Source organism: Drosophila sulfurigaster, chromosome 3 (assembly GCF_023558435.1).
Source record: "Drosophila sulfurigaster albostrigata strain 15112-1811.04 chromosome 3, ASM2355843v2, whole genome shotgun sequence".
NCBI lineage: Eukaryota > Metazoa > Arthropoda > Insecta > Diptera > Drosophilidae > Drosophila > Drosophila sulfurigaster.
In genome coordinates, this window is record NC_084883.1 from 47,314,998 (window position 1) to 47,329,111 (window position 14,114).

General features: G+C 37.3%; 1 protein-coding gene and 1 long non-coding RNA gene across 2 annotated transcripts in view; one reads left to right on the forward strand and one right to left on the reverse strand.

The window, feature by feature from the left end:
• The window catches only part of LOC133841433 (uncharacterized), a 42,354-nt gene that overhangs the window by 8,166 nt on the left and 20,074 nt on the right, over positions 1-14,114 (forward strand). The window contains exon 2 of the mRNA XM_062273892.1: positions 387-2,037. Coding sequence (XP_062129876.1) covers positions 822-2,037 — 1,216 coding nt within the window. The 5' untranslated portion in view covers positions 387-821. The remainder of the gene's footprint in view (positions 1-386; positions 2,038-14,114) is intronic.
• Positions 9,345-12,898, reverse strand: LOC133841437 (uncharacterized). Its single transcript, XR_009894306.1, has 3 exons — positions 12,848-12,898; positions 9,479-9,978; positions 9,345-9,408 (listed from the first exon to the last, which is right to left on the reverse strand). It is a non-coding gene; the product is annotated as an uncharacterized LOC133841437 (long non-coding RNA).

Consider the following 14,114-nt stretch of genomic DNA (forward strand, 5'->3'; position numbering starts at 1 on the left):
GTATGTTTTTTTTTCTGTTTCTTTTTTTTTCGCTGCTGCTTCTGTGGAGCTGTCATAAAATAGGCAAGCGAAGGCGCAAGCAATAAAACGAAAATGAAATCAAAGAGAGAGAGAGAGAGAGAGAGAATGAGCATGCGAGAGAAGCGTGCTCTCTTTAGCTTGCCGCTCTTTTGCTTACGTATGCGTGTGCATGTGTGTGTGTGCTTGTGTGAATTATAAAACAGAATCAAAAGCTGCGATGGCGGCAGAACAGAATCGGACAAAACGCAAACGGCATTTTGTACGTTACGTAAAAATTCATACACAACAGACAATACCGAGTTGATTTCTCAGTTCATTTCGCATTTCTCATTCATTTCTCGTTTCGTTTTGTCTTCTGCTTTCAGCTGCTCAACCCACAACAACAACAACAACAACAAAGAGAGTAACAACTAACTACTCCAAGAAATAATAAATTAAAAAAAAAAGTAAAATACATGTGTTTATAAATAAAGTGCTTAAAAGGTCCCGAGTGCAGTGTTTAATTGAGCGGACCAGAGCAGAGCAGAGCTTAAGCTTTAATGTGAAGTGCATGCAAATACACGAAAAGAAATCAAATACAAAGCAAATACAAAAATACAGATATAAATTCAAATTCAAATACAAAGTTATAAATATAAATATTATAGCATAAACAAATCAAAGCAGTAGCGAGAGAGACTCCGAGGCAAATTACTGGCGACGCTTCGTCGTCGTCGTGTCGCATACGTGACCACGGCCAGCTACACAGCAACAGCCACAACAACAACAACGTTAGAAGAACAAGAGCAACAGCTGTCGCCATGCCGCTCTCTCAGGGCTGTTACATGAAGCCCTCGGTGGCCACCAAGCGTGCTCTCAAAGCGTTGCGCAAGGAGAACCAACAACAAATGCAACTGCAACTGCAACAGCAACAGCAACAACATCAGCAGCAGCAGCAACAACAACAGCAACTGCATCAAGGCAACGCTGCAACACGCAGCTCAACACACACGTTGCATGCGCTGCTGCAAAGTCTCAGCAACAATCAGCTAGAGCTGTCGTTGTTGCTGGGCGAATCGTTTGTCCGCTACGGAAATTTACCGCAAGCCTTCGATGCGTACGAAATGATTGCGAGTCGCCAGCCAGATGGACATGTCCCGCTCGACAAGTTGGCAGCCCTTGCCAGCGCATTGACAGCCCTCGTCCGGCAGTTCGGCATTGGCAGGCCCACAACGCCCACAACGACCATGCCCACCACCACCTCGACGCGCTACCAACAACACTCTGCGAAGCAACAACATATGGACGATTGGCCGATGGGTTTGGATTTGTCCGCCGATGTGGCATCCGATCTCCTTGAGTTGCATGCCCCAACGCGAGAACTATGCGTCCCCAGTCCAACGGACAGCGATGATTACGATCCGTTGCTGTGTCCGTTGTGTAGGGATATGTTGCGTGGTCCTGTCACCACGAATTGTGGTCACACTTTTTGCGGCCAGTGTTGTGAAACGATCACGCAGTGCAACATCTGCCTGGTGAAGTTTCCCCGTAGCGCCGAACGCATGCCTCAGGCAGCTGTGGCACTGACCAGCACCAGCAGCTCCAGTCCGGCCACAACGCCAACGTCCAGCATCGGTGTCAACGTCAACGTCAGCAGCAACAACTACAACAACAACAACTACAACACCATTGCGTCAGCTTTGAGTCCGCAAAGCAGTTTTCCCTTTGAACTCGGACCGAGGTTTGCACTGAATGCGGCACCCACCACGGTGACCACCACAACGGTAGCATCCACCACAGCCACGGCAACCACAACGATGGCCTCGACGAGTTCGGCATCCGCTTTAGCGGGCGGCTATGCTCTGGGCGTGTCTACGGCCATGAAGTTCATGCCCGATGTGCTTGTCAGACGCTTGGTGGAGAAGTGGTGGGGACCGGAGCTGTTGGCCAAGAAGATCATCGAACGCGCCGCCAGTTGCATGCATCTCAACAGGCTTGATGATGCGCTCAAGTTCTGCAACGCCAGCCTGGAGAAAGGTGAGTCACATAAGCATTTCTATTGAAGAATGATTGATTGATTGATTTAGATTTTTGTGGGGAAACGTTAATGTTATTGAAGGGCATATAAGTATTTCCTTTTAAGAATGATTGATTGATTGACTTGGTGATTGAGTCAGACTAAAAAGGGTAAAAGTTGATGTTATTAAAGTGCACTTAAATGGGTTGACTTCTCACTAAGTAGTTGACTGACTAACTGATTGATTCTAAACAGAATTCCTGTTACGATTGATTGTATGACATAAGTGAAGTATATATTGAGTACTCATTGGGTAGTTGATTGACTGACTGATTGACGATTGATTGAATGACTTAATGATTGACGCACATGATTGTGTGGAAACATGAATGTTATTTAAGTGCGGTTTGGTTCATTGACTCCTCCCTAAGAAGTTGATTGACTGACTGATTGATGCTAAACACAATTTCTGTTATAGTACGATTGATTGAATGATTTAATGATTGGCTCCTTGATTGCGAGGATACTTCAATGTTATTTAAGTGCAGAATGATGGACTAAGTCCTCAGTATTGGATTGACTGACTGATTTAGTCTGAACAGAATACGATTGATGTACTGTAATACGATTGATGTACTGATTGATCAAACACTCTTAGTAAATATGAATGTTCGTTATGTTTTGAATATTTATTTTCTGACTGAATGTAAATGGAATCTTTGTTGTAGTACGATTGATAGCCTAATTTCTTGATTGACCAAACATTGACTTAACATTATTTAAGTGCAGTATGATTTATTCACTATTGTATTTCGACTTAAAGTACTATTAATTGACATACAGGTAGACTGAATTTAATCACTATGCGGAATTATGAATGTTAATTAAGTCCAGGCACGATTGATTGACGTTCTTTATTCTATGATGTATGATTCACGTTCTTTATTCTATACTGAATGATTGATATTCTTTATTCTTTACTGAATGATTCATTCCAAACGGAAATTCAATCGTAATTCAACTGTTCTCATGTGCCGCATAACATTTTCTCTTGGTGTGTAATGTGGAATAGTAGTGAAAAGTAATTCGATTGATTGACTGATTGATCCCAAATGTAACTTGTGTTGTAGTGCGCTTGACTTGCTAAGCTTGAGTTTAAAAGCACCTCTGAGTACTCGTCTGCATGCGTTGGAAATGTATTACGATTGAATAGCTTTCTGATATCCTCGCTGATTGACGGAGTGATTGACTGACTGAACGCTCCCTTGGGTGGAATCTGCTGACGCGCACAACGCTCAGCTTTGTGTGCTTGGGGCGTGTTGGGTGCTGGTTTCTGGTTGCTGAGTGCTTAGGGAACTAGCTCGGCAAATCAATAAAAGAGGGAGGTGGGCCACGCCCACACACACACACGCACACACACACACACACTAGCTAACCAGCTAAACTTCATGCTGACGTCAGCAAGTGCTGTGAACTGCGCAACAAGTTTTCATTGGCTGCCGCCTCCACTTTAGACCAGTTGTCAAGGCCTCTTGGCATGGCAAACAGGTCGTATGCGTAATGGGAGTACAACGGGAGCACAGAGAGAAGAAGAGGAGTGGAGGGAGCATCATTTGTCAACTCTTTGTGTGCTGGTCGCTGCTCTAATTGAGTTGCTTCTGCTCTGTGTGTGTGCCAAGGACTTTCGATTATTAAATATTCATGTGGCAAATTCAAAGTAAATAAACCATGACACTTGGGAAAGCGAACTTAAAGGTGAACTCTCTTTCTCCTTCTTTGAACTTCTAGTTCCACTCGATTCATTTGCAGACAGATGGAATCACTGGGCATGAATAATTGAGGCGCTGAGTCAACTCATTGCAGGCTTTTCCCTGCCACACTCACACACAACAAACACACTCAGAACACTGAGCACCGAAATAACAGCTAATTAATCATTCGCCCCCGTCACTTTTTGTCGCCTTCGCCTTAGCGTCCGACAGCTCCTCCAAACACAACAACAAATACAAATAGTTTGGGCCAACACGCTGCGTATACGTATTTTGTGGCGTTTTTTGAAAAATCACAGCGATCCACGCACTTAGAAATCCATCAAACATGCTGAGAAATACCAGGCCAGAGACACTTGACTGTGACTGCATGGCATCTGCCACATGAAACGTTTAACAATTACCTCAAATAAGCTGACACACTGAGAAGGGGCGTTAGGGGGAAAAACACAAAGCAAGGCAAAGCAAACACACAACGGAAAAGCGATTGTGAAAATTAAACTACTTAGCTGGCCTGATTTTTTGATTTTCCCCATTGAAGCAGGCAGAAGTTTCTTCGGCCAGATCATGTTCAAAGAGTTCCGCGTGACCTTGCGCCAAAGTATCTGAAAAGTGAAGTGCCACTTAAGCATTCAGATACAAATTATATGCGACAGCCATAACGACGAAATACCAGGTGTGTTTGTTTTGGTTTGCCAGATGTCGATACGATTTCTGGCTAAAGCACTGAGAGAAAATTACAAGCTAAAAGCAAGTAATTGACAATTTGTGTTTATTATAAGTAAAAATTACAAGCTGAATGCAAGTAATTGACAATTTATGTTTGTTATACGTACATATAAAAAAGTCTTAGAATTAATGTGAATTTTAGTGAGAAAATATTTTCAAAATCCATAATTAATATTTGAAAACTAGGGCAGCATTTATTATTTTAACTTTTCCAAAGTATTTATAGATTGTCAAAAGTATTTCTGACATTTAAATATAGCTTGGCACTTCAACAAAAATAATAAAAACAAAGTTAAAATGTATATAAAAGCTTAAACAAAAGAAATTATATGATTGATTTGAAATCTTAAAAAGTTTGAGTTACAGAAAAGAATTTACGAAATTCAAGATTGACACTTAAAAACAAAAATTGAAAACAAAGTAATACATATCTATTATCTATTACATATCTATTATTCGAAAAAAATTCTGAAACATACTTTATATGTAAACTCTGAAATATTCTTTTTCAGATTCCTTAGTACTTATATCTTTGGAACTTGCAGTTGTGAACTTTGAAATAGCAGTGCTTACGACCGATTGAAAAATTCTAAGTTTACAGCTTGAAGTACCAAAAAAGAGATTCTAAGGAATTTATTTATTTCATTAATTTGAAATCTTGAAAATGTATGAAAATAAAATCAAACCATTTGATATTACAAAAAGTATTTGTAAAGTACTATTAAAAATGCCTTGATAAATGTAAATTAGTGAAAAGTTAGACATCAACTAATGCAGAATTTATTTATATATTATATTTAACTTAAAAGTCTCATATTCTTTATTCAAATCTGTTTATGTTGAATTAAAGTTTTATAGAATTGAAATTTTTGCTCTGTGCATATCAAACTGTTGCGTGACTTTGAGAGCTTGTCGCCTTGTCTTGTGGCATTTATAATTACCGCGCTTGTTGTTGTTGTTTTTGATTCGCTTCAATAAACAGAAAACAGTCAACAAAACAGTTCTATGTATTGATTGGTCGCATCATACGATTTGCTTTGGCTTTGGCTGTCCCAAGTGCAGTTGAGCAAGCGAAGTCACAAATCACAGAGTTGGGGCCACAAGACAAACGCCGCCAAAGTCACACGTAATCACACACGTACACACTTGCACACACACACACGCACACACACATTCTCATTCTCTTTTTCTTTGGTTGGACTATCTAGGCGCTATTTATAAGCATTGTTTGTTATTTTTTTGAGGTTCTCTTCGCGCAATCAGTTATTGACTTTTGTGCTGATAAACAACAACCAAAAAAAAGTAGTCGAAATCAGGGCATAAGAAATGAGCACGAAAAAATGTTTAAAATACAGCGCAGCACATAAACACATTTTTTTTATTTGTTGATAATACAACATTTTTGGCAAGTCATCGTGGTTAACTGAACTCGAAGCCAATTAGGCGAACAAATAACAAAGCTTCGCTTCATATAACGCATACGCAGTGTTGGCTTGCATAAATATATCAGAGCCAGAGGCCACTTGACGTTGACAATGAGACGTTGTGAGACTGTGGCGAGGACTCGGAATCAAGTGCCAGCATTTAAATCAGGCTAGACAAGTGTACTCTCTCTGTCTCTCTCACTCTTTCTCTTTCTGCACATCAGTCAAGAGTTGAGGTTGTTTGCGATGGAAGGCACTTAACAGCGAGCACTAAATGAGCCACAACACGTGCCAGACATCAAGAAGATTACCAACACCCAACCGCAGCACTGCGTCATAGAGAGAGAGAGAGAGAGAGCTGCTAATGTAGTCGTCGACCTCGTGCAGTTGCCACACTTGCCACACACACGCTTCCCACACTTGCCACACACAACCATCAGAATTCGCAATTACAACAGAGCTGAGTTAACAACGAAACACACTAAACTGAAGCAGCGAGTTGCAAGTGCAGCTCGACTTTGAGGCACTCATTAGTTGGGACGTTTCAAGGTAACTCTATCTTTCATAGAGGGAAGTGCAGCTCGACTTTGCGGCACTCATTAGTTTGTTTTTTTATGCAGTAACCCCAAAATGAAATACATTCTTTTTATATGTAGATTTGAGTACGTTAGAGAGTACCAAAGTATCTCTAGCGCAGTAGAAAAGTCAGCTTGACTTTAAGGCACTTCTAAGTTAGCAAGTTTTAGATTTAATTCTAGTGATCATAGAGTCAAGAGTGCTCGACTTTGAGGTGTCCTAAGTTGGCTTATTTTAGGCTGCCTATATGTTTAACTAAAAAGTTATATAAAAATATGTTATGCATAACATTAAGAAAATAAAAGAGAACTGATGTAGCTTTATTTTTACTACCTTTCATTGTAAATATAAGTCTGCTAGAGTTCGAGGCACTCATTAGTTGTCATGTTTTATGCTGAAACTACAAAATGAAATAGAAAAGAATTCTCCATGACTATAAGGTACTCATTAGTATTTTTTATAGCAGACTTTTCTTGTGATGATATAAATTCGATTGTGCAAAAGAGAACTGAGCTAGTTTTATTCTATCCAGAAGGCAAGTCTGCTTGACTTTAAAGTACTCATTTGTTGCCAGGGTTAATGCAGCAGCGGTTTAAAGTCATTCTGCCAATAAATTTTTATATCTTTCTTCTATATATTTGAGTAGATTCAAAAGAGATCGCTATAACTTTCATAAAAAAAGTCTGCTCGACTTTACAGCACTCGTTAGTTGCATTGCTGGTTCAGCAGCTGTTTATAATTGATGCTTCCCACAAAATAGAATGGTTTTTATTGACTTGAGTAGATAAAAAAGAGCTGAGCTAGCTTTATTCCTGCATGCATGCAATAAAACTGTTCGACTTTAAGACACTCGTTAGTTGGCATGGTTTATGCAGCATCTATTTATGGCTGGCCACAAATTGAAATATCTTTTTTATTGATTTGAGGAGGTCAAGAGCAAAGAGATGACTTGTCTATTTTATGTATAGTGATGCTTGCCGCAAATTGATAGAAATTTTTATAGGTTTCTGAAGGTGAAAGCGAATAGAGGAGAGTTTGGCTTTCATAGTGAAGTTGAAGAGAAGACTGCTCGACTATAAGAGACTCGTTAGTAGCAATGTTTTATGCATCAATTGTTTATAGATGCGATTTCCACAAATTGAAATAACTTTTGTTGAGTAGATAAGAGAGAAATAAGGTAGCTTTATTCTTTGTAAGTCTGCTCGACTTTAAGGTACTCGTTAGTTGTCATATTTTATACATCAGCTGTTTATTGTGGTCACAAATTGATACATCTTTTTTATGCATTTGAGTAAAAGAGAAGAGAAGAGAGAACAATCTGCCTTATAAAAAATAAATACACCTTTTATTGCTCTTCATGCAGGGTACCACAAAAACGTGTTTGCTCGCTGGCCGCTTTTTATATTTCGGCTTGGCTAAGTGTAAAGAGTTGTTAAACCGCCGCGAGGACTTGGCCTGAATACATTTTAGCCAAACAACGAAAAAAGGGGGAGAGAGAGGGAGGGAGGGAAATGTTTTGCTGCAGCTGGAAAATGCTCATGTGTCATGCAATGTGTTCTCGACTGTTGCTGCTTTTGGCCATTTTTTTTTTATTTAGTGGTCTCCACACGCGCAGCCAAAGCCACAGCCACAGCATTGTAATTTATGTATATAAAAGAATAATATACTTATTTCGCGTATCTCACTCATAGATCGCCGTATAATTTGATGGCGTGTGTGTTGCTCTGCTTCTCTGCTGCTGACCACAAAAGGTGCATTAAATGTGGAAATGGCCAAAAGAATTTAGCACGCGCCATGCAATTATTTCGGCTCAGCTACGTGCGGAGGCGGTTAACCAATTCCCCTGTTTTCCTCTTCCCCTTTCCTCGTTCTGCTTCTCCTCTCTCCTCACTCTTTTCTGGGCTGGTCGCCTGCCTATTTGATTTTATGGATTAACGTTGCGGGGTCGCGTTTAATTAGCAGCTAACTGAAATGATATTTGTACTTTCGTAGAACTCATTTCGCTAATGAGGTCAAACGAATGTAAAGCAAATAGAAGACCAACTAGGTAAACAATGAGATACCCTGCAGATTGTTCTTTCCTCTGTTCTCTTTCCCTCAAATTGATGAAAAACAAATTTCAATTTGTGAGAAGCTCATAGGTATGAAAGCTGTTAAATTAATCAGCATTTCAATTGCAGTTTTTTGAAGTACATATTTTTGTTATAAACATAGAAAATCAGTTGAAAATTAATATCTGCAAATTTTAATACTTTTCTAATAATAAAACGAGAAAAAAGCTAGAAAAACAAGTATAATAACATAACATAAAAGATTTGTGTTTGAAAACTTGTTGATGGACCAAATAAATAATTTTTTTGTTATATCAAAAAGATTTGAAACTCAACTTTTTTGGTATTTTCTAATTTATTCTAGAACTTTAATTTCTCGTTTTAATAATATGATAAGAATTAGTTTTTTGTAAATAATACTAGAAAAGAAATCTGGAGTAAACAAATTATTCTAGGTTTGCTCTTGAATTTAGATTCTCGCTTGAATAAATTCCGCAATGCTAGATTTATTTGAGAACTATTATCTCGATTCAGAATTTATATTTTGGTCATTTCTTAAGAACATATATTTATATATATATACAAGTATATTAACTTCAGAATGAATTTCCAAAATGTTTAATCTCAATTTGTCATAGAAATTTTGTTTTTTATTTTTGCTTTAAAAACATCTGAACAAAGTTCAATTTTAACAATTTTTCGTATTTAAATAATGAACATATTCTATAGTTTCCAATCTAGAAGTATTCTAGAACTTTAGTTTTGATGTAAAAATGTATTTTCTGATTCAAATTTGACGTTTTTCCATGTTGAAATTATAAATATATTTTCGAGTTTCCAATCTAGAATTGTTGTAGAACTTTAGTATTGACTTAAGAATTTATTTTCTGCATTCAATTCGGATATTATTACATTCCTAAATTGAGATCATATTCTTAAATTTCAAGAATCTGCAGTATAGAATTATTCTAGAAGTGAAGTCTTGCTTTCATACTATAATTTATTCTGGATGTTTCATGTCAATATAATTTCAGCTTGTTTCTTTGATTATAGAATGTTTTTTTCACTGTATAAACTTACCTTTTCATTTCACTTCCAACTAACCACAAAATGCATATTTCCTTGCGCCCTTTTAATTGGTAAAAGGTATGCTTATAATGGTGACTCATTAGTCAAATGTTTCGTAGTTAATCGCCATGATTACTTACCAATTGCCGCTCGCAGCTGATTAAAAGTTGCCACATTGCTGCGGTCGTTCTATTTGCCTAGAATTCGGCCCTGAACTTGCCTCGCTTTCGTTCTGTGTTTGTTTTTGTGTTTGTGTTGTTTTCGGCCAATTTCAGTTTGAGCGATAAAAGCCATTGCACTTTCTATGGAAAAATGGGCGAAATTGCGCAGCTAATTCGAAAAGGCTTTTAAGAGGAGAAGAGAGAATGAGAAAGGGAGAGGAGAGAGATATAATTATCGTATGACCATCACCCAAATACATGCTACAGATATGACCGATTATCGTATCAGTAAAAACACACAAACACACACACACTCACACACTTGTGTATCCATGTGACTTGTTGTGACTTGTCCGACTGTCAGCTGAAAAAACAGCTGATAAAAGCGACTATCAAATTCGTATACTATTCATACGCACACACTCACAAATGTGTGTATTCACTTGCTTATTCACTCTCACACTCACTTTGGATTTATGGACGTTGAGGTCTCTCAACTCTCTAGAAATATACTGTGTATTTAATGTTATTCCCATTTGTCATACCCGCTACCCATAGGGTAGAAGGGCATTATAATTTTGTGCTTGCTGGAAATGTATGTAGTAGGGAGAAAAAAGTATCTCAGACCTTATAAAGTGATCAGCATCTACTTACTACGGGTCTTAGTTGCTTTTGACTGACAATTTGGTATATTTTGATTGTAGTACTATATATGAATATACCATATATAGTCTTGGTATATTTTAGTGCTTTATGTGAAATATTTTAAATACATTCCTATATCAATATACCAAATATAGCCTTAGTATTTGTTAGTACTATATGTTATGTTCTGAGTGGAGTACTATATGAATATACCTTGGTATATTTTAGTACTCTTTTGAATGCAGTACTATATAAATACACCAAGTATATACTTAGTATATTTTAGTACACTTTGGTATATTATGAATGAAATGATATATCAATATACCAAACTTAAATGCAGTGTATGTTAATACTATTTGGTATATTTCGAATGTAGTACTATAGAAATATACCAAATACATACTTAGTATGTTTTATTACACTTTGGTATATTTTGAATGAAATGATATATCAATATACCCAATATATTCAGTATATGTTAATACTATTTGGCATATTTCGAATGTAGTACTATAGAAATATACCAAATACATACTTAGTATGTTTTATTACACTTTGGTATATTTTGAATGAAATGATATATCAATATACCCAATATATTCAGTATATGTTAATACTATTTGGCATATTTCGAATGTAGTACTATATATATATATATACCAAATATAGCCTTAGTATATTTTGCGCCCTGGTATATTTTGAATGTAGTACTATATCAATATACCAAAATAGTTAAATGAATGTAGCATTATCAATATACCAAAGTCGACGGTATATTTTTAGTATTTTTAATACATTTTCGGCATATTTTAAGAATAATATCGCACTGTTTTGCTTTCATTTCAAATGTCTAGCGGGTATCTCACAGTCGAGTGTGTTCGATATAGCTTTCTCACTTGTTTTTTTTGTTATACTTTTATTTTTATTTCTTTTTCGTCGTTGGCGTCATTCGTTTCCCCTCTCTTGGCACCGCAATCATTCAAAGTGAGTGCACTAATTAACATTTGTTTTCTGGCTGCCGTTTTTAATTAGCCAACTGGGAGATATAGTATATTTATATTAACCGATTTCGCAGCCTTTATAAATATTTCTTCTGGTCACTTTATGCGCATTTGGAGAACAATTGTTCAAGCGAACAAAGAGAGTCGAAAGTCGCAAGCTGCGAATCGTGAATCGTGAATCGAGGGAAAGTTTAATGACCAGCAGCTGGGCATGGCCTTGAGCCAAAGACATTTGCCATATCTCCCGTCTGTATCTGTATCTCTTGCCCCTCCCCCTTCACTTTCGTCTAGCACACACATTATAATAATGTGTTAATATTGCGTCTGTTTGTTGTTTAGTTATTTGACGAGACGCCACCTCGAGAATTGGATTTAACTTCTTGCCTGCCAGCTTGTCGCTGCATTGCCGGCATTCCCCAATTGTATCTTGCAGATACTTTCTGTTGCTCTGGCATGCGACGCCTTTGACTCTCTCTCTCTGCGAGTGTGTGTCTCTGTGTCTTATTGCTATTTATTTGTGCTGCCCCCTTCTAGACAAATGCTCAAGTCTGGCGCACATTGCTGAAATGCCAGCGCACATTTTTCGTACTTTCTTTTTCACAGCTGAAAAATGCAAAAAAATTAAAAACAAAAAGAACCAAATACAATAAAAGAACTGCAGAAAAATGCTCGACAATACGATTGCAATGAGACTTGTGGCCCAGAAATTGTTTCTACTCAAATATTTACGTGCTCCCACCTCCGTAGGGGGAAGTGGGCGGGTCTGCCAGCAAAAATGCCTTGAAAGTAATTGAAAGTTGTCGGTTTGCTAGTTGAAGGTGTGGCAGTCAATTCTAGATACTTCCGTTCTTTGCCTCGCAACAAATAACTATCATAAATGAAACGTGTAGAAAATGAGAGTCGAGGGAGCTTGACTGCCAGATACCCTCTACTTATTTATGGGAAGTATTGTAAGAGTTCCTAACTTAAATTTATCTCAAATTAAAATCTTTTAAGGGTTAGTCAACAAGCTCAAGTTATGTGTAGTGCTCTAGATTGTTTAGTTTCTTTTACTTCGAGATTTTTATTATATTAAAAAAAATGAAAAATATTTAATTATTATATTTTTTGTAGTTTTTTTTTTTAAAACACAGAAATGAAAAACGTGTTAAACTCTGGAATAATTATGAATATATGATGTCAAAATTTAACCAAAAGTGTTTATTCTTGTATTACGATCAACGTTTTTCAACCTGAAAATCTTATATGAAGGTTTTTTAAGATTAAAAAAATGTTAAATCTAGATTTGCAATCTACTTTTCAATCTAGATTTGCTTTTTATCGTTGTAGAAATGTTTTCAAATTAAAATTTTTCAAGTTAAAAAGCAAATCCGACATAGACTTGTTTAGTTTCTTATACTTACATATTATTATTACAATTTATAATGATTTTTTAGGTTTTCTGCATTTTTTATAATATTAAATAAAGCCTTTTAACAATTATAAATGTTTTCTAAAATTAGAATTTGCCTTAAAAACAAAATTGTACTTTTTTGCTTTATAATATCACAAACTAGATCTAATAGAATATTCCTGCTTATTATTGTGGTATATTTTAAAATAAAATCCTAGGCTCTAATGTTATACGTAATACCAACGCCTGTAGAACAATCTATGCTCTTTGATAATACCCTCTGAGCCGTGTCAGCACGAGTTCATTTTTGCTGAGCCTTAAGAATATTCGTTCTTGAGCTTATTTGTTACGTAATATGCATGTTATGCATATCATATTTAATGCCAATGCCATTGGAGCCACCTTCTTGGACAGAAGAAGAAGTCGTAACAAGTAATATGCCTGCATAACCATAACAATAACAATAAAAGTCATAATAATAAAAATGATAATAATATGTTAATGCTTAGCAAAACACCAGCATAACATTCAGAGTAATAACTCGACGAAATTTGCTGCTGCCAGCAACATTGCAAGAGCCACGCCCACAGCCCTGCAGCTCGAACCCGCAATGCGGCCCTGACTTCACCCCCCCGCTGCGGCCCTGACTTCAGCCTCGCTCGCAATGCGACGCATGCAAAATTCTGTCTGGCCAAGCAGAGTGATGTAATATTCAGTCGCCTTAGTCCACACACACACACACACTCACACACACACATGCGCTGTTACTGATATGCAGTACTTATAAGTACATAAAATATTCCTACACACACACACAGACAAATTTGTTACTGCGCCTTGTCTTAATTAAAACTGAACGACAGCACATTATGGAGCTCAACTGCAGTTCCTCACTCCCCTCTCTCTCCATCCTCTTCTCCACTGCTTTTGCATACTACAAAAACGCTCGCGCGGGCGTTTAAAGTCTTTGGCGTCTTTTGGGTCGCTCTGTTAAAAATATGTTTGCAAAATGCGCTTTGTAATTGCATAATGAGGCCCGACGGGCGCGATACGAGCTCAAAAAAACAACAACAACAAAATACTGCAAGCAAAAAAAGCGCAAACCGAAAACCAAAAATCCAAATGGCAACGGGATTTGCAGCCAGAGTTGCCGCAACTGCAATTGTTGTCCTCATTAGCCAAGAGCTCAACAACAACAAAAACAAAACAAGCGAATAAAAGCAAAAAGGAAAAGTAACGGGCTGCTGTAATAATAACAACAACAGTCTGGCAACGCC